Raw genomic sequence first — 20,509 nt, 5'->3', positions numbered from 1 at the left:
CAAGACTAAAAACAATACATGAACAATCAGTGTGTGCAAGTATGACTATCAAGAAGAAACAGTTTATATGACTTTTTGAAATATGTGATGGATGATAATATTCGAATGTGATGGGGAATATCATTCCAAATTTTGGTGTAAATATAGAAAAAGGATTTCTGACCGTTTTTGTATGGGGGAACTGGAATGAGTGCCTGTGAGACTGACCTAGTGACACGTACTGGTCTCATATTGTGTGTCGGAAGAAGAACTGTAAGTGCTGGAAAAGAGCTATTTTGAATCTGAAAATAAAATGCAATAGCATGGCTGTTTACGTAGTTCTGGTAAGTCAAAGCATTTGTGCGTGTGAGCGCACTGCAATGATGAGACTACTTTGGAAGATTACTGTGCTCGGTAATGATTCTTGAAACTGTTTGTCCTGAAGGTTACGACACTATTCAAGCACATCAGGTTTTCTGTCATTATAAAAGTAAGATTAAGACAAAAGCAGAAAACCTGAAATGAACAGCTGAATGTAGTGTATTGTGTAAGTATTTCTAAAAAGGGGGTATGATCCAAAATAAGACATATCTGCATGTTGAAATGATACAACATTACAGGAAGTGAAGACTAAGCAAAACTGCTCATGTTTAGACAAGCTTATCATCTTCAGACAGACATTTCCTTGCCTACCCACTGGCCCCTTCCCGTAATGTTACCTCACTCCACATCGCTCCAGGCATCAGGGAAAATGTTGGCCAAAGTTTCCAAAACTGCCATATATTTATGTACATTTACATTTAAAGATATGTAACATTTCTGCATTCAAATGTCTTGAAACACCTTTAGTCTGTCACATAGGACGTTTAACTATATGTCTCTTTCTTCTTGAAAAAAATGGGTATTGCTTGATTTAAGTTGCCCTACTCTGTGGAAATGGTTTTTATTCTGTTCTATTTTAACATTCAGCTGATGTGGCTTTTTGTTTCTGTTGTTTCTGTTGTTTTGTTTTATTTTTTTTTGTCCCCTTCCTCATTTCTTATGTAATGTTTATCCCATCCTTGTTGGGTTTTTTTGTATCTTGTGTGTAAAACTTCTTGAAAACGCTCAGCAGAAATACTTTTGGAAAAAGAAATGTCTTAAAAAAGGACTATACCTATGCTATGGAGATCCCAAGCGGCAGAAAATTACATTGTGTACATATAACATACAGCAACAGGGGTGTCGGAGTGGGGGTGGAAATGGGACCGAGTACCCAGGGCCTTCATGTGAGGAGGGCCCAAAAAGATGCTAGAATGAATAGCTGTGGATGCGGGGAGGGGCCCATAGATGCCTTTCTACAGGGCCCAGAATTTTGTGCTACGCCCCTGTACAGCAACTTTGGGGTTGGATTTTACAGTCAAGCACCATATGGTTCCAATAAAGTGTCTGAACAAGTACATACAGACTAGGATTTGTAAAAACATTTTAGGGTGAAAGTTTAAGTAAGAAAAAGAGCCATTGAGCAAATATACATGGCATATACCCTGGCAAATATACAAATACAAAGTACTGTCACCTTTAAATCTCATCAAACAGAGAACAGGGCAATAGAGTGACAAAGATAATGGTGAGGGTGTTACATCAAAAGTTCATGCTGTGCATGTTAAAACAGAAACCAAAGACAACCCACATTCCCCATATTACGTACTAGGCTTGGGGAGGTGTTGTTGTAACTCGAGTGCACCAACAGAGCAGCAGCAAACAAAGGTTACACCGAGCAGCGACGAAATGTGAAGCTGAGCACACAGTCAACCGGAGAGAAGTGATTTTTCCAGAGCTGTTCAATGATTAAAAGAAAATGGGGAAAGTACTTTTTTTCTTCCTCGTTTTTGTTCTCTGTCTGAGTGGTACTCTTCAAAAGAAAGGTAAGAGATGTTGATCAAAGATAGTTTAAGAATAAGCCTTTTGTTGTACCATTCCTATTTTGCATTATATTTCACTTTACAATCAACTTATTCTGAAAGATTTACTTGTCTTGGATTCTTGCAGTGATAATGACAACTGTAACTGTATGTGCCAACTGTTTATTATTTGGGGATCGTTCTCAGTGAAGTAAATAAATGATCTTTGGTTAAGTAAATGTGGAATCGACAACTAAGTACATTTACTCAAGTACTGTAATAAAGTACATATTTTAGGTACTAGTATTTTACTTGAGTATTTCCGTTTAATGCAACTTCATACTTCTACTCCACTTCATTTTTTTTCCTGACAGCTTTAGTCACTTTACTTTTCACAGTTTTTCCTCCCCTTTCTGTCCAGTGAAAACCACATATCTCCAGATGTGTTGATGTTGAATGTTTGTGATAAACTGAAGGATGAAGTGTTCCTTGATGTGTTGAGAAAATTCTCCTGTTATCTTAAGCTAAATAAAGTCTTTAAAAAGCCGTTTGGATCTGCTGGAAAATGCATCGACACAAAGCTAAAAACAGGGCTGTTTTTCTGAAATACGTGGATCTCACAGGACAGCGTCGCTACAAACATAAGATGACCTCATAGAATATGATGCATCGGTGTAGATTAAACCCAACAGACTATAAATGAGTTATGGTTAGCACAACCTTAAACATCTACAGCAGGAAAATGCAACATGCACATTAATGCAGAAGGATTATTAAACCAGAAGTTTTACTTTTCATACTTTAAGTAGATACTATCTGAATACTTCTTCCCCCACAGGAAGAACAACATGCCGTTGTTTGCACTGTCGTCACTGTTCCACTTGATTCGATTAGATTCAACTTCATTGTCATTGTGCAGAGTACAAGTACAAAGACAACGAAATGCAGTTTGCGTCCAACCAGAAGTGCAAAAAAGCAGAAAAGTGCAATGTGATATTCAAGTATAGACAGGTGCATAGGCAGGACAATAATATGTTGCAGTGTTATAAGAGCAGAATAAATATGGCTACAGTGTATGAACAACATGTACAGATATGTGTCAGTTATAATGACACAAGATGGTTTGTAATAAAAGATTACAGCTGGTTCCGTGGCCATGCTCCATCTACAGCAGCTATATGCACTTTTTTTTCAAGCCATTTGATAATAGAATGCCTTAAAAATCTGTACATCATTTGGCAAACAAATGATAGTTGCCAACAAGGAATAAAATCATCCTGTAGAACCGAAATCCTGTTTTGTATCCAATCGTTCTCCAACTGTCTTCATCATTCTGAAACCAGAACACAACCAATGTTGAGGATGACTCATTTTCACTCCTGGCACCTAAAAAAGATGTCAGTATTTTTTCAGTTACGTAACATGTGTAGGGTAGGAATTTGGCGTAAACTGCAAATAATCTTGAAACGAAGGCCATATTTACCCAGTAATGGAACTTTTGCTCCACTGATTTGCCGTCCAGTCAGAGAGACTAAAGAGGAAGTGACAGAGAGTTAAAGTTATTTTAAAACCTTGAAAAGATTTGGGGCTTTTGAGAAAACATTTGGGGCTGGAGCCCCAGAAGCCACCCCCTTGCTTCGCCCCTGTTAATTAGTAGAGTTCTCAAAATTGCACTTGAGTAAATGTACTTAGTTGTATTCCACCACTGGACACAAAACATTTAAAATGTATTTTGATTAAAACATGTTGGAGTGTAGTGAATCTTATGAATAGCCTAACACTATTATTAACTCATGTCTTCTTGTTTTTTGTTACAGAGAAAAGGGGAAGCAAAGTGCAGAGCAACAGCTCGGAGGTTGTGGTTGCTGTGCCCAGAACATTGTTAGGAGAGATAATTATTCAGACCAAATCCTTTACTGTTCCAAACGGGACACAAGCTCCCATTTCATCCCAGTCCGATCCAGCTCTGCAGTCTCTAAGCAACATCACAGTCGGGTTCCTCCGTGGCGCCCTGAGCACACGGGTCATCCCCGTTATTTACATGTTGATCGTTGCTGTGGGGATCCCGGCCAACATCGCCATCTTGTGTACACTGGCCTCTAAAATCAGAAAAGTGTCCTCTGCCATCCTCTACTGCAGCCTGGCTGTCTCCGACCTCTTCCTCCTCCTATCCCTCTTCTTCAAGGCTCACTACCATTTCCATGGAAACCACTGGGTGCTCGGAGAGGCTGCCTGCCGGGTGGTCACGGCCTGTTTCTATGGCAACCTCTACTGCTCGGCCCAGACGCTGGCCTGCATCAGCATCAAGCGCTACCTGGCTGTGGTGCATCCGTTCATGTACAAAGGTCTCCCCAAAAGGATGTTCACCACCTGGGTCAGTGTGGTGGTATGGGGGGTGTTTGGTGCCGCCGTCGTCCCCGAGCTCCTGGTCCAGCAGAGCTATTGGATCCCCGAGGTGGACCTCATCACCTGCCACGACGTCTTGCCTCTTAAGTCCCACATCTCCCTGTTCTACTACAACCTGTTTCTGACTGTCTTCGGCCTCCTGCTGCCGCTGGTGGTCACGGTTGTGTGCTACGCCCGAATCGTCTACGAGCTGAAGCAATCGCACCACGACTGGGCGATGTACATCAAGGCCAGCTCGCTGGTGTTTGTCATCTTCCTGGTGTGTTTTGCCCCCGCTGGAGTCCTGCACTTCATCCATTATGTGCAACTGTTTGTGGATAGAACGGAGAGTTTGTACGTGCACTTTAAAGTGGCGGTGTGTTTGTGCTGCCTCCATGCCTGTCTGGACCCCTTCCTGTTTCTTCTCATGTCCAAGTCTGCAGGCTCTTCATTTCACTTCAGGGCCTTTAAAAAGGGGAAATCCATGAGTTTATCTGTCTAAGAAAAACCAACCAGAAAAAACTGCATTTGAATTTTATTTGCATAGCAGATGAGGAGGCAGATTTTCTCTGTGGCTGGAATCCAAATAGAAAGCAAAAGGATCTTGACGGCATTTCTGATAAACAAGTAAAACACAGACTCCCTGTTGCACTAAATGTCTTCTCTGCAAGTGGAGCTAGTGGAGAGATAGTTAACATGTTAATGTTAATGTTTATGTATGTTGCAAAGAAACTCACACACACTGTCTAACTTGCAAAAAGTTATGAATTTAATAGTAGGCAATGTTTTGGTACTAAACCATCACGGTGCCTACTAGTGATGTGCGAAGTATTTTTCTGTACTGAATGTTAATGTATGTAAAAATGAAAAAGAAAGTATGCATTTTATATATGATACACATGATAGTTAATGGTTTTAGTTTTTTTGTTTTTAAACATCAGTTATGTTGTGTGCTATGTTGCTTTTCATATTTTCATTCTTTAGAGTTTGGAGGAAAGTCTTCCTTAGCATTAATGCTTGAAAGTAATAACATGAAACAGACTGACGTTGGAAAATAATTCTTCCAGGCTTTTTTGTATTTCTGTATGGAGCTATAAACCTAAACTATGCCTTAGCTATGTTATGTTAAATGATTATTTGGCTATTTGGTATTAAATATGGCTAAAGCCAAAATGTGTTAAAATCTCTTCATACAGCCAAGCCTAATGTACTGTACAATTTCTATAACTTAAAAGCATCACTGTATATTGTGGTATGCAGCTACACTGTGAGGGAGTTGTTATTTTCTGCCCTGCCTGCACAGGATGTAGTATGACATACCCCACACTTTTATAGAACTGGAAAAGTTTTTTTTTTTTAGATTAGTAAGAGGAAGTGATTTGTACGTGACTGTATCTGTCTGGAAACAAATATAAAGTCTGTGGCTAAAATCTAAATATGTATACGTGTCTTCAACCACTTTTTATACAAGCAGAACCCCTACTAAGGTGTTGGTGTTGGTGACACTCAGTGGAAAATGTTTTCTCCATTGGAAGGGCACCCTAGAGAGCAAATCCTATTTTATTTACCATTGCAGTGTGCACATAAAAAATAATTGACATCAAATTTGCATCTTAATTGAAGAATTCAGGTACTTTAGGGTACAAATTACAGTGTAGATAATATTAGTTTGCTACTGAGAGCATGCAGATAGTCATTAAAAGCCTTAATTAGGCAGATTTACTGTATATCAATATGCAGGTGAAGGTCAGTTGAACAGCCTGCACACTAAAACACAAAGCCTAAAAAAAAAAAAAGCATAAACAATATTGAAAAATGAATGCCCGTCTCACTTGAACTTACTTGTGCTGTTTCCTCCTCCTTGATGATGTTGTAAATTCGGAAATACACAAGTTGAAATCAACGCGGAATCTCGACGAAGGGCTTTAGTGAACGCAGCGTTTGAAATTTTTAGTTTTTGCTGTTTGACCCCACAAATGAAACCACATACATACATTTGTCACAAAGACTCCTGTGTGGCATACCTTAGGCGGGGTTCGAACCTGTGTCTCAACATTGTGGGGTTGGTGTCCTTAACCACTGGACCATCTTAAACGGCAAGCAACATGTAGAACCAGAGAGAGTAAGAAGATAAGACTGAAGATGCAGAAACTTCACCTTCATCAACCTGAAGAGAAACAAAGTTTACACTGAATCACATTCCCACTGAATCATGTTCACACTGAATCATGTTCCCACTGAATCATGTTCCCACTGAATCACGTTCATAGTAGACAACTGACAAAGTCAGATTCTTGACTGTAATAATCAGCTTTTTTTTTTTTTTAAGTCTAGATAGCTCAGCCAGTAGGGAAACTGGGCCATAGTCAGAAGGTTGTGGGTTCAAACGTGTCCTGTACAGTTACTTTTTCCTTCTGTGACTGCTTACTGTAATAAACCTAAATCATGCAGATAATCCATTAAAACCCTTTATGGAAAAGATAAAACTGGTTCAAATCAAAAGGCAGAAATAACTAGTAAATAAATAGTTTTGAATGTTTCATAAAAACCTTAAACGGAGGAGATAACCGATCAAAACCCTTTACTACACCCGTCCTGAAACCTAAAAAGTAAAAGATCACCTATCAGTGTCTTGAGAGGTCAGTTGGTAGAGGAACTGTTTCACTGTCAGAATGTTGTGAGTTCAAATATCTCTCTCTGGCAGTTTGTTTTTGTTTTCCTTCTGTCAACCCTCAGATTCATAAAGGTGATGAGCCGGTCTTGAATGAGCCTAAGGAGTTTCAGCCTGTTTCGTGAAGACTTGTGAAGTGACTCATATCCCAGCTGACATGTATCAGAGCTGCAGAGGAGTCAGGCTAATCCACCAGAGGCTTTTCACAGTAAGAGACAGCTCTGTGGGCTGACAAAGTAAAAACACAAACAGCAACAGATTAGATCTCACAACCCTCAGATTTTGGTTCAGTTTTTTTTCCAGCTGAACTCTCTACCGTGTTGGGTTATCTTCCTTTTTCAATTAAGGTGCAAATTTAAGGGGGTGATCCACATTTTATGAGGTTCACAGCAGGTCTAGGGTTAATTAATAGATAGATAAATAAATGCAGTATGATATACTGTATATGAAAGGGTTTTAATTGGTCTCTCTTAATCTCCTCCATTAATTTTTTTTTTTTAAACCTAAAAACTTCTTAAAAACTTACTTTTTTGTAACTTTTAATTTGAGCCAATCCTAACTTTCCTATTCAAGCTGTGGATTATCTGCATGTTTAAAGGGTTTTTAAGGGGTAACAGAAGGAAAACACAAACTGTACAAGAAGGATTTGGACCTTCAGACTTTGGAAGAATTTCTCTACTAGCTTAGCTCTCAGGACCGTGAAGTGAGCTGAGTCTCACAGAGAAGAATTAAGACTTTGTCACGGTTTCTCTGCATGTTGAGGGTTGACAAAAAGAAAACACAAAATGCACAAGAGGGATTTGAACTCACAACCTTCAAACAGTGAAAAATTTTTCTACCAGCTAAGCTCTTAGTGTTTCAGTGTAAACGTGTTTCAGCGTGAACGTGTGATTCAGCGTGAACGTGTTTCAGCGCGAACGTGATTCAGCGCGAACGTGATTCAGCGCGAACGTGTTTCAATGTGAACGTGGGATTCAGTGTAAACGTGATTCAGTGTGAATGTGTGTTTCAGTGTGAACGTGATTCAGTGTGAACGTGATTCAGTGTGAACGTGATTCAGTGCAAATGTGTTTCAATGTGAATGTGTGTTTCAGTGTGAACGTGATTCAGTGTGAATTGCTCTTCAGGTTGATGAAGGTGAAGTTTCTGCAGCTTCCGTCTGATCTTACTCTCTCTGGTTCTTTGCATTGCTTGATGTCGAAGATGGTCCAGTGGATGAGGACGTTAGTGATGTTAATCCAATACACACTTCAAATTCAGTGTATGTCTCTTCACGGTCATCTAGCTCTCTAATTTCTGTGTGCGCTGAAAGAAAATCTGGCGTTAATACACAGCCCTGGCTGTTTAAATGGAAAACAAACAGAAAGGAGTGCAACAGCCACAAAACACTATTCTAGCCAATCGGCAACAGGCGTCGTCAGTTGATGATGGGGGGGGGGGGAGGCAGCATGTGAATGTGCCGGCCAGTAGTTATCTGTCCGAATTTGGGGGGGCGAAGCTTCTAAAGGGGGGGGGGGGTTGTATATCTTTGGCAGTTGAGTTCAAATATCAACCATCTTTGTGCAGAATCACTTACTGCACCTTTTAAGTTGTTCCTTAAATGGCCTTCATTTTTCAAATAAGTTGCAAATTAAATGCGTTATTTACCTTCCTAAACTCAGGTCAAAGGAGTTGCCGCTGGACGACTGTGTTGATGTATTTTTATCTTCATTATAATGATTTATACTTTTATGTAGAGGGATGGAAGGATAGCCGTATTGATGATTATGCTTGTTCATTGATGCTGCTAAGTCGTTATTTCGTGGTTGTTTAATGGTGCGCTCCATGCTGCAAAAGCAATTGCCCTTCGGGGACAAACAAAGTAGAAATTTAATGTTGAAAGTTGATGTTTATGAGAGGGATTTAAATTTAAATTATAAAAAAACTAAAAGTGAGACTTTTGAAAGTCAAAATAACCCAATCTTCCTCTCACACATTAGAGGTTAGATTCATGGGCAATAAAACTGTAGCTCTCCACTTGTAGCCACTGTTCAGTGAAAGTAAATTATTCTCGCTTTAAATTAACTGGCCCCATACCAGCTGGCTCTAGTTTGGCCCCTGTAGTTTAAAGGGGCCAGAACCACCACTGATGTCTAATAAATCTTAAATCTTTGTGACATTTCCTCTTAAATGTTCAAATAAGGTAAAGTCCGCATGACAGTGAATATTTAATAGTGCAGATTCAGGCAAAATTCTAAATGTTATTTGAACATTTAGTTTTTTGTCCTGCACCAGCAACTACATGAATGTGCACAACATTGTCTTTTTTTTTTAACCAATTTCCTCTCAGATGGCCTCAAAACAAACATGAACACTTGAGCAATCAGAAAGTGAATGTAAACTACAAAACAAGGCTCCATAACAGTCCCTGTGTATTGTGTAACTCAAAGGAGCCTCTCTTGGTTAATTTAGAATAAATGGTTCCCTCTGCTGGTGTAATTGAATGCAGCCATATTTGAACACAATGAAGAAAAGCCCCTCAGCTGTTCAAATGAAACTCTTTATTCAATACGGAGACACCAGAGGAATCCACCTTCACACTGCATTCACTTGAGCCTTTTCTTATCAAAATAAATCATATCCATGACAGGTAATAGTTTTTACACACCCCATCCACGTATTGTTTGACAGCAGAAGTTTTCAAATCTGAAAAGTCACAACTCTGGCAACTCGTGCTTCTGTGACTTCATGATGATGAACTAACTGGAAACCGTGCTTCCCAAATGCAGATTTGACCACCCCTGCTGAATAACATCGTGTAGTACGTACAGTCATCTCACCACTAGCATGCCCTTTCACAACGACCTAGACCTCAGTATAATGAACACCTGTTCACAACAAATATCTGACAACGCACGAGAATGATACATTCACCTTTGACCCGTGAATCTGTGTCCCCCTGCGCAGAGGAACAGCGAAGACACCGAAATGGGAAAAGCACACACAACAGAAGGACTTCAGTAACAAACATGCAGGATTTCTTTTTTGGAAACAGTGAGTTTGTTCAGGGTGGAGGGGGGGGGGGGTGATGCGGACGAGCAGACGGGCGGAGATAAAGCATCAAACGACAGAAAACCAGATGTTGAAAAAAGGAAATGAAAAGAAATAGCTGCATGTAAGATGTTGTTTACAGCACAAAGTTACTTTCCAGAGTAAGAAATATGACAACAGAACATCACGTTGACACTAAATATCATCAAAAATAATGAAACCGTATACTGTACTTTTGTGTTATCTGACTTTTTTGTATGATTAAATAACCCACAAGTATGACATGTTACATGGTTTAATTTTTCAAATTACTTAATGCATTTTTACACCGTAGCAGCAAGAGTTCCTTTGACTAAAGGTTTTAAAGGGTCAGTTCACCCAAATCACAGAAAACATATTTTCTTATTTAGCTCAAGTAGTATTCAGCCATGCAGGTAGTTTTATTTGCCCAGATATCCGTCTCTAAGATGTCTGCCTCCGCCTTATTTTAATAAAAGGTGAATGGAGTTTTGTTAACAACATGAATTCAATTTCAGCACCAATGTGTCCTACCAGAAACAACTCCCCAGACCTCATTCTTAACAGTTTGAACTGGATCTACTTTCTACGGATGCGGTGGCGTAAGGTGATTACGACAACAGTGCGCACTACTATGCAGGGCCCGAGTGCAGTTTGGGATTTTAAAGTCGAATGAGTTACTATTGTTCAAAAGAGAAAAAAGGTCCAAGGCACACAAAAAAATTAAAAAGCCTTTATTTAAATACCATTTCATCTAGAAATCTTAATACAATAAATATAGATGGGCAGCAACCCACGCGTAGTGGCACAAAACGGCCTTCTGCACCCTGAATAAAGGCTCTAAAAATGTTTGCCTGAAGAGTGCCTTGTACCTTTTTTTCTCTTTTGAACACTTGTGTTCCCCTTCCAAAGAGCACCTTCATCACTTCTGAGCACTCCAGACTTTTTTTCTTAATGAGTTACTATTGTATTGGGGAAAGTAGAGATGTCAAAGAGAAAGTGCTGAAACGTGATAATAAGCATCAGCGCCTGAGAGCAGAGGAGCTGTCTGTTTCACCGTGTTGCTGAAATGGCCGCTGACTTTAACAAAAGGCATTTTTTTTCGTGCAATAACCTCACAAATGCACTTATTAAAAGGCAAAATTAAGGCATATACTGTATAGCAAATGGCATAGTTTCTAATTTTACACAAGTTATTCTTTAAACAATAAATCACTTGCAAGGGCCCGTTCTGCACCCAACACATTGTTGGAGGGCCCGCCTTCTACAGGCCCCTGTGCAACCGCACTGCCTGCACTGTCTATATTTACTGCAATAGAGGAACACAATGGAAATAAGCCCAAAAGCTTTTTTTGTATTTTGTGTATTTTAATCCTCAACCATTTTAAATATTTTATATGTTTGTATTGTTCAGGCTGTCATGTAGGTTTCAAATCTATCTATCTATCTATCTATCTATCTATCTATCTATCTATCTATCGGAAGTTGTTTCTAGAAAGACACGTCTACGCCTTCTTCAATGTCGATTGGTCGGCCAACAACTATTGGATGAAATGCCATGAATTTTTGTACAGACATTCATGATCCCCAGAGGATGAATCCTAATAACTTTGTTGATCCCCTTACTTTTCCTCTAGCGCCATCATGAGGTTGACATTTCTGGTTTTGAGTGAAATATCTCAACAAATACTGGATGGATTGCCGTGAAATGTTCTACAGACATTTATGTTTTTCCCAGAGGATGAGTCCTACTGACTTTGGTGTCCCCATGAGGTCCACATGTACTATCTGCATGGCTAGTAATTATGTTTCTTTGGAATTTGGGTGAACTGATTCTTTAAGCATGGCTTTTAATTTCACTTTATCATGTGGTTCAAATCCTCCAAAAACACCAAACAAACAAAAAAAACTTAATTTTCTACGTATGATATGGCCACTGGATCTGAAAAAGGTTTGTCTGGACACACACACTCATACACAGACATACACACAGCAGTATCAAGAGATGGGAGACCAAAAAAAGCAGGACAGAGCAGCAAAGGCTTCCAAGGTTTGGAAGGAGCGACAGACTCAATGGAGAGAGAGAGGCACGACATTTGAGAAAGGCCTTTGAGTTTTGGAGGGAGCAGCAGCAAGGCAGGAGGAGAGAAACAGCAAAGAGGACAAGACTGGATGAGAGACACCATGAGGAAACCAAGCCAGTGAGACAAAAAAACTAAACAAGGAGAGGAGCAGATTATAACAGCAGAATATAAATTCTTGACAAAATGGGATTGCAACGGAGAGCAAAGCCCTTCGTAGTGAGCTCGGCGCCACGAGACGAACACGACACAGACACGAGAGAGGGAGAGAGGAAGCATTCAGACAAAAAAAGTTTCCAATCTCAAAAGTCTCTTACTGTAAAAAGCAGAAAATGTAAACTTCTTTTCACTTTAGAAATGTAGCTGCTGAAGTTGCCGGCTTTGACTAAAACTACTATATCGTTATTGATTTTCTTTTCTACTTATGGCCTTGTCATTCTTGCAAATTGCAGCAAAAGGCTTGAACGTCGCCAACCATTAGTGAAATACTGATCACAGGTTTTAGAAACAGAGCAGGTCAAAAAGCACCTTCGATTTCTGGCCCTCAAATATAAAAAGCACACTGGTGGAGCAATAAATAACATACATAAATACTTATGACATAAATACATATAGCATAGTCACATAAACGACCATCACAAAATGATTTGTACTTCAAGGAATAGTTTGATATTTTGTTAAACTTTACACACTTATTAGCTTTCTTGCTGAGAGTTAGATGAGAAGATTTACACCACTCATGTCTGTACTGTGTGTACCAGTTAGCATAGCATAGCATACAGACTGGAAGCAGAGGTAAAAGAAGCTAGCCTGCCTCTGCACCAGACCAGGAAATAGTCGGGCTCCAAGCCCCCTTTAAAACCACATCTTGTTGTTTTTACATTTTTTTTTTTTTGTAAAGGCTTAAACTAACAATATGAGCTTTAGAGGTGCTGGTAGGCAGTTTTGGACAGAGCCAGGCTAGCTGTTTGCTCCTGCGTTCAGTCTTTAAAGTTACAATCTCGAAGATCTCTATGTTGTTCTCTTTGGTGGCAAAGGTTAATTGAGAGACCGGGGAAAAAAAACAGTACACCGCTTCACACACAAGTGAGTTGAAGAGCGAGTCTGTTGAGTTAGCTCCGCCTACCTTCTCTGGTAGACCAACCACTGCTAGGTGATGAAAATCAGTTACTAACTGTGAGCCGCTTGTGATTTTTCTCGATAATGTTGCCACAGACATTGTGTTAGCTCATTCGGCAAGAGATAGTGACTTAACATACATTTATGTTGTCTTCCCGTCGACCATGCAACTTTTTGTTTTTCTGGGTCAAAATTTAAAATGAAAACCTTTTTTTCAACTTTTTGGTTGTCTTTTTCCACACTTTTGTCACTTTCCCCGATGTTTTTGAAGCTTTTGCCAATGTTTTTGTCACTTTTTTCGACATTTTTGACGCTTTTTTCAACGAAAAAAAGCTTTCCTTTATCATTGTTTTTCTTTAAATGCTCTAAAATTGAATAAAACACCCAAATTCAATAAAAGTAGTGAACTGATCATTTATTTATTTGTGAATTGAACCATCCACAATTTTGGTTGAAAAAAATCCCAACTTTCTGATATAGAAACTTTTTGAAAATGGTTCAGCTTTGACCCGAGGACAACAGGAGAGTAAAATGAAAATCATCGAGGTTATTACTTTAAGCTAGGCAGCTGCTTGTGTTAGCTTTGAGTAAGCGTTGTTCCCAAAATGTCAAACTATTCCTTTAATCTGAGCCAGATTGAGTAGGATACATAAGGAGAAGGTTGTCAGGAGTCCAGGCCTTTTGCAGCTTTGACACGAGCATTTGTGGATTGCATGTGTGAAACAGCCAATGAGCTGCTGATATACAGAGTTTCATCTCCACTTGTTTCTGAACAGTAGCCTTTGAATTTCTGAAAGAATGCCCAGGGCTTTGGCAACCAGCCACTGACACTTGGTAAAAGTCTAACGTATGCCTCTTTATATCTACAGCTCATTGTTAAGTCAAACTGCATTTCATTAGGCTTTGTTATTTACCAGGTATTCTACTCAGACATTACAGAATAACAATCACGTGTCCTTTACATGTTTGAGAACACAGTCAACATTATTCATCAAATAATAAATACGAGAAGGATGACAGCAATGCTCGTTTCAGTGATATTCAAATAAATCCTGGTCCGTAAATGAATGGGTTATTCAGTAAACTGAGTGAAGACCTGGTAAACAGCACATTGTTCTGTGCCGAGTTTTACATGAGGACATTGGCCCGTGTGTCTGGCAGTCGGAGCCCCACCAGCCCGCCGCCAACCAACACAGTCGATGCCATCAGGATGGGGATGGCCTTGGTGATGCCAACCAGCGAGCCAAAGATCAGGTTGCCCAGCACCGCTGCCAGCTTACACATGGCGTTACAGAAGCCAAAGCCGGTGCCCCTGAAAACAAGGAGACAAGGAAGACACAGAGGAGAGAGTCAGGACCTGATCAAGTTACTATGCTGCAGTATTGTAGTTGGGACCACCTAAACCGAGACTAAGTCATCACCCAGACCAGAGTGTATTGACTTTCAGGGTTTGAGACCAAGTCAAGACCAAGACCAGATTTGTGTTAGACAGCCAGTAGTCTATATCCACCATGTTCCACTTCCGGGATCGCTCCGGTGCTGCATGAAAATTCGGCAGGATGCGTGTCTTTTCGCCGATGTCCGTTACCTTTCGCTTTCTTTGTGTTGGAATTTTAAACTCCGGTGTAGTAAAGGGTTTTGATCGGTTATCTCCTCCGTTTAAGGTTTTTATGAAACATTAATTACTTAATTAATTTGTAAGTTAACTAGTAACTAAAGCTGTCAGATGACTGCAGTGGAGTAAAAAGTACAATATTTAATTAAGTCCTGGCAAAGCGAGACTAGACAGCCAGAGCTTCTTCTCCTGTCTCCCTGCATTCATTGTCTTGTAAAGGAGGCAGGGAGAGGGAGGTTTACAGTAACACATGTAAAATTAGATATAAGTCAAGTTATTGGTTGCATTTGCAAGTTTTAACACACCTAAATCAGATAATGCACAGGCAATTTAGCGAAATCCCTGCAGTTGTGGTCTTGACCGGTCTTGAAATAGAATCCCGAGTTCCTTTTTCATCCGAGAGCGAGAACTTCAAAAATTGGTACTACAACACTGCAATGCTGCAGTGTTTTATTTCTGAAAAAACAAGGTAAATTGTTTTTGAAAGTACATATTCTTCATGTTTTATTCTCTTCTTGCCAAAGAAAGAATATATATAAGAATATATATTAATATAATAGACTTGAACCCAGGCCGCTGCTAAGGACTCTACATGGGGCGCACGCTCTTACTGGGAGAGCTAGAGGCCGCCCTTATGTCATGTATTAAATGACCAATTCAATTCAAATTTTTCTGAATGTAATCCCTGATAACAACTAATACCACATTGTAAACAGGCGAAAGTAATCTGTCAAACGGGTCAAATGGGGGATGTGAATGACCTGAAGTTATACGTTTCATCACTAAGCATTTTTGAGATATTGAAATGAAATGACTTATGAATTTGAAATTTTAATTTCGATTTTGGCTCCTAACGATCACAAAAACAACGTAACCGAGAAAAACGTGTGTGTTTTGAAGGGGAATTCAAAATGTGGAAAGAATGGGAAAAGAATGGGGAAAACAGGCAAATGTCACAGTTCATGGTGTTTTCACTCTTGATTTGTTTAACTGTTTCCAAAAGTCAATGAGGAATCGTAGTAAATCATTCTGATTTCAATATTGACCAAAATAATTGTGATTAGGATTTTTTTTCCATAATCGAGAACTTCAGCCCTAACATAACCAGACGTGTTTAGAAGCTGTGACTGTAACACAGTGGAGTCTTGGTTTCCTCCAGACAATCAGAGATCAAAGCAGAAGTGCATGGCATCAAAAAAGAGTTCAAACCCAGGGAGCTTTGTCTCTGGAAATGATATAAAAAGGCAGCCTGACTGTGCTGTCGAGGTGTTGAAAATAATCAAATAATCGATGGATCAAATCGTGGACATGGACGATGCTGCATCGATAATCGGCCGGGCCATAATCGATTATTTCTGTTTACAATTTAATGTATGCCTAACAACCTTTCTGTTTACATATTCTGTTATGTTTTGCACATTCAGGAAGTGCCATGTGCTCAGTGCTGCAGTTTTATGTATCTAATTTATTTAGTATTAGAGCACTGCAGAATGTTTGGTTTTTGAAGCTTGAAAAGCTATGAATTAAATATCCTATATGGCTTTAATAGTAAAGATGTATTTGACGCATCGTGATGCATCGAGATATTGAATCGAATTGAAGACATGATAATCATAATCGAACCGAATCGAGAGAGCAGTGAAGATTCACACCTCTACTGTGCTGTGTGCTGTCGTTTTTTTCCCTTGTGATATTCCGAATTTTAGTGTTGAAGCACAGATACTCTCGCCTATATATTAAAGCTATACTGTAGTGCGTAGTTTCTGTCTCCCCATGAGGAATTCTAAGTAATGACAACAACACTGTCGGAGCGTCCACATGATACAAGCCTTCCGTGACCGCGTCACCTTAGTAGCCAAGGAGGACACGGAGGATTAAAAAGACATAATGGACTGGAAGAGGTCATTATCTTCACTCGATTTTCTGCGCGTGAAAGTCGCCGGACGACACAATCTTCTGAACATAGCCACACTGAGAAATACAGAGAGAGTTGTGTGGAGCTGGTAGTCTTAATTAGCTTTGTAGCAACTCATTTGGCAATGGCTTGAATAAAACGGACGTTCATCAATGTAAAAAAAGTTACGCACTAAAGCTTTAAGGGAAGTGTAATAATGCTATATATCTACGTCTCACCTCCTGTCTGTTGGGTAAAGCTCAGCGGTGACCACATCCAGCGAGTTCCAGGCAGAGATACTGAGGCCGTTGTAGAGACAGAGCATGAAGATCATCATCGACTCGCTGGTGCCAAACCAGAGGAAGAAGCAGCTGATGCCTGACAGCACCATGGAGCCTCCTGCGGGACAAAACGAGACACATCTTTTACATCTCAGGTACAAAATAACCTAATTGACTTCAGCTACACTGGCCAACATCAGAAGCCATTTTACAGGAGAAAAGGCTGTTATTTGTAGAGAATCTTATGTCATACCTAACATGCTAAGACGTCCTATTTTGTCCATTAGGAGGGCAGAGACGATGTTTCCGGGCAGCACAGCCAGCGTTCCCAGGAAGTTGACAAAATAGACCCAGTAGGCGCTGTAATCATCGTCAAATGTCATCTGACAGCCTGTCTTGTTGTGGTGGAAGGAGCTGTTAATCACTCTAGAATTTGTTAGTTTGGCGTCGTCAATATCTGTAAAAGAAGGAGACAAGCGTCCAATTTTCACACTGTGTTTAAATAATGCATTAGGGTTTTTATCTGCCTGCCATCTCCTGCAGTCAGCGATTTAAAATGAGAAAAACAAAACTGGTCTCTCCGTGTGAGTTGAAATCATCGCTGGAGAAACTAAACTGCTCTGTCTTCTGCGGCCCTTTTAAAATCTGGATGTGTTTATCTAATTTATAATTTTCTATTGGTGTTTAGTTTGGTTTTATTTGTTCATTCATTCATTCATTCATTCATTCATTCATTCATTATATTGATGGTATTAGACTGCTGTTAGGTTATCTTTAGACTCACTTTTGCCAGACCATCCACAGCGCTGTGGAGGAGGGTCTGGCTAGTCCACACAGCATTCCGGGATGGGACAAAAACGTGCTCTGGTTTATTGGCATTTCTTTAAACTAGGGCTGTCAATCTTGTTCGCGAGTGAGGGGACAATGGAGCGGGAGATTGGTCGGAGAATCGGCGCAGCGGGTGCGGTATTACACTCAATTTATCGCACCGTTGTGACGAAAAGAGAGCTGAGCCAGAAGGCAAAGCTCTCAATCTACCGGTCAGTTTTTCGTTCCTACCCTCACCTATGGTCATGAAGGCTGGGTCATGACCGAAAGAACGAGATCCAGGGTACAAGCAGCCGAAATGGGTTTCCTCAGGAGGGTGGCTGGTGTCTCCCTTAGAGATAGGGTGAGAAGCTCAGTCATCCGTGAGGAGCTCAGAGTAGAGCTGCTGCTCCTTCGTGTCGAAAGGAGCCAGTTGAGGTGGTTTGGGCATCTGGTAAGGATGCCCCCTGGGCGCCTCCCTAGGGAGGTGTTCCAGGCACGTCCAGCTGGGAGGAGGCCTCGGGGAAGACCCAGGACTAGGTGGAGGGATTATATCTCCAACCTGGCCTGGGAACGCCTCGGGATCCCCCAGTCGGAGCTGGTTAATGTGGCTCGGGAAAGGGAAGTTTGGGGTCCCCTGCTGGAGCTGCTACCCCCGCGACCCGTGACCGGATAAGAAGATGGATGGATGGATGGATGGAGGGCTGTCAATCGATTAAAAATTTTAATCTAATTAATTACATACTCTGTGATTAATTAATCGAAATTAATCGCATACATAATTAACGGTGCCTGAACCGATACTTTTTAAGAAAGTAAAAAAAGAAAAGAAAAAAAAAAGGGTACTAAACAACAGTTGGTGACATTAAAGAACGGCTTGTTTATTGCTAAGGCCATATGGTCAAAATTAAATGATTTAATAATAATGTATAACAATAACAATAACTTATTTCACTAGTAAATTGCTGTTGAACGACAAAAACAACCACCAGATGGCAAAAGGACATTTACAATAACTTCAAATGCACCACGAGGCAGTAGTTTACCAGTATCATTGATTGTGTTGTTTTTCCGACGGCAGCTACAGATTGTTACACCCTACACCCGGTGTTGAATCCTCTACAGTAAAACACAGTCAAACTTTACACAGAGCCACGGTGCCTCTGCAAAATAGCCTCAGGAAGGAACTTGTTTTGGTGGAACGTGTGTACGTTCAAAAGTTATTTTAGTCGTGCAACAGAAAACTCAGATTGGACAGATAGTCTAGCTAGCTGTCTGGATTTTTCTTGCAGAGATCTGAGGAGCAGTTAACCATAGTCCTCAGAAATCCACCGGAGTTTAGAATTCCAACACAAAGAAAGCGGAAGGTAACAGACGTAATTCCCGGCCTCAACAGAGCAAGCCCGGAAGGGGATATAGACTAGGTTATCTTTGACGTGCAAAGCTAGGTAACCAACTGCCCCGGGGCCACTGACTCCCAGAGGGCCCAAATGTCCCAGGTTCACTGCATGTCAAATGATTTTGGTACACACTAAAGCCCAATATCAACTAAGCTAATTTCTGAATGATTAGCTGATCCTTTTGCCATGTCTTTCATGGAGGCTCTGTGTCTAATATTTTAGCTTATGTTGTGCTCACACGGTGCACCACAAATGAATTGACACAGAAAACCTGCCGCCTAGTCACTATTCCAGTTTTCCAGAAACACTACTGTCTAGGTGTCCATCGTCCCAAGAAAAGCGTATTTTCACAAAATGTGAATATATATATCTCAATATAATCTCAATGAGGCATTCTAGGTATTTATAGCTTAAATAAAACCTTGCACTAGTATATTTGTATTTTTTTTATTTAAAACATAACCCTTCCCAACTGTATGCATAGGCTATAATGTCTGTGGGCTTCTATCTCTAAATATTAAAGGTGTATTAATAAACTTCGGCAGCTGCAGCGAAGAGAAAACATTCCCTGCTCTGCCCTCTGCTCTCATGATGCACTTCTCCCTCCCTTCCTCATTCTGTCTCTCCTCGTTTCTCTTTATCCGCTGCTCTCTAGAGACACATTGCTGGGGGCAAAGAGACTTCATTTCCCATGGGGCATTACCAGCAACCTGACGCGCCCTCACTGTTTCCATATTCAGCGCTTTTCCTGAGTGCTTGAGGGAACTATTTTTCCACCCTGTGCTCCCACAAGGTCTGATTCAGCTCCATGTTCTCTCGTAACATTTGGAATGTCTGCCTTGCCTTTTCCTTTTCTTCCTGCTTATGTTTTTGCCCGCCCGAAAATGATTGGATTGCACTTTCAGAACACAGCCTGAATTTATTTAAGATGCAATTTGATGTTTTAAATGCCTCAGTTCCAACATATCAAAACAAAATAAAGTGAATAGAAAAAGCTCACATTTGGATTTTAAAATTCAGCTGCAGAGAGAATAATGTTTGAGTTCGTTACTGTTTGAATTTTTGCAAGCATCTAAAGGATAACATAGAAAGTATCCCTCCAGGAGTGTTTGTGTGGTTAGAAATTGCCATTTTCAGTGCCAAGCCCAGCTCAGTGTCTTTGTTAACTACAGTCGCCTGAGTTCAGAAATGCAATCTGTGCAGGGGCCGAGAGGTTAAGCAGTCATTTAGTGGCATAAAGCAAAGCCATTCATGTCAAACCTATTCTTTCTTCCCCAGAAGCTTGGACGTTAAGACCCAAAATGAATGTCAGAAAGACACAGAGAGACTGAGTGAGACTTATGTGT

The 20,509-nt window shown here is 40.3% G+C and overlaps 2 protein-coding genes across 4 annotated transcripts in view; one reads left to right on the top strand and one right to left on the bottom strand.

Annotated features, from left to right (window-relative positions):
- Nucleotides 1-1,631: 1,631 nt before the first annotated feature.
- Nucleotides 1,632-15,461, top strand: LOC116062898 (proteinase-activated receptor 3). Of its 3 annotated transcripts, none has more exons than XR_004108134.2 (3): nt 1,632-1,886; nt 3,680-4,835; nt 15,434-15,461. XR_004108134.2 is itself a non-coding variant. In XM_031317675.2 (2 exons), exons 1-2 carry the CDS (start codon nt 1,820-1,822, stop codon nt 4,747-4,749), a joined length of 1,137 nt encoding a protein of 378 aa, XP_031173535.1. In that variant the 5' UTR covers nt 1,632-1,819; the 3' UTR covers nt 4,750-5,423. The 3 variants fall into 3 exon arrangements, 1 of the variants encoding a protein (XP_031173535.1); XR_004108133.2 differs by lacking the exon at nt 15,434-15,461 and adding an exon at nt 14,498-14,509 and having other exon boundaries at nt 3,680-4,945; XM_031317675.2 differs by lacking the exon at nt 15,434-15,461 and having other exon boundaries at nt 3,680-5,423.
- LOC116062897 (synaptic vesicle glycoprotein 2C-like) overlaps nt 13,560-20,509 on the bottom strand; it is a 47,449-nt gene continuing 40,499 nt past the window's right edge. The window contains exons 11-13 of the mRNA XM_031317674.2: nt 17,210-17,413; nt 16,915-17,074; nt 13,560-14,478 (exon numbers count right to left, since the gene is read on the bottom strand). Of these exons, the coding sequence (XP_031173534.1) occupies nt 14,295-14,478; nt 16,915-17,074; nt 17,210-17,413 (548 nt within the window). The 3' untranslated portion in view covers nt 13,560-14,294. The remainder of the gene's footprint in view (nt 14,479-16,914; nt 17,075-17,209; nt 17,414-20,509) is intronic.

Source organism: Sander lucioperca, chromosome 14, assembly GCF_008315115.2.
Source record: "Sander lucioperca isolate FBNREF2018 chromosome 14, SLUC_FBN_1.2, whole genome shotgun sequence".
Lineage (NCBI taxonomy): Eukaryota > Metazoa > Chordata > Actinopteri > Perciformes > Percidae > Sander > Sander lucioperca.
This window is presented reverse-complemented; position numbering and strand designations above follow the sequence as displayed.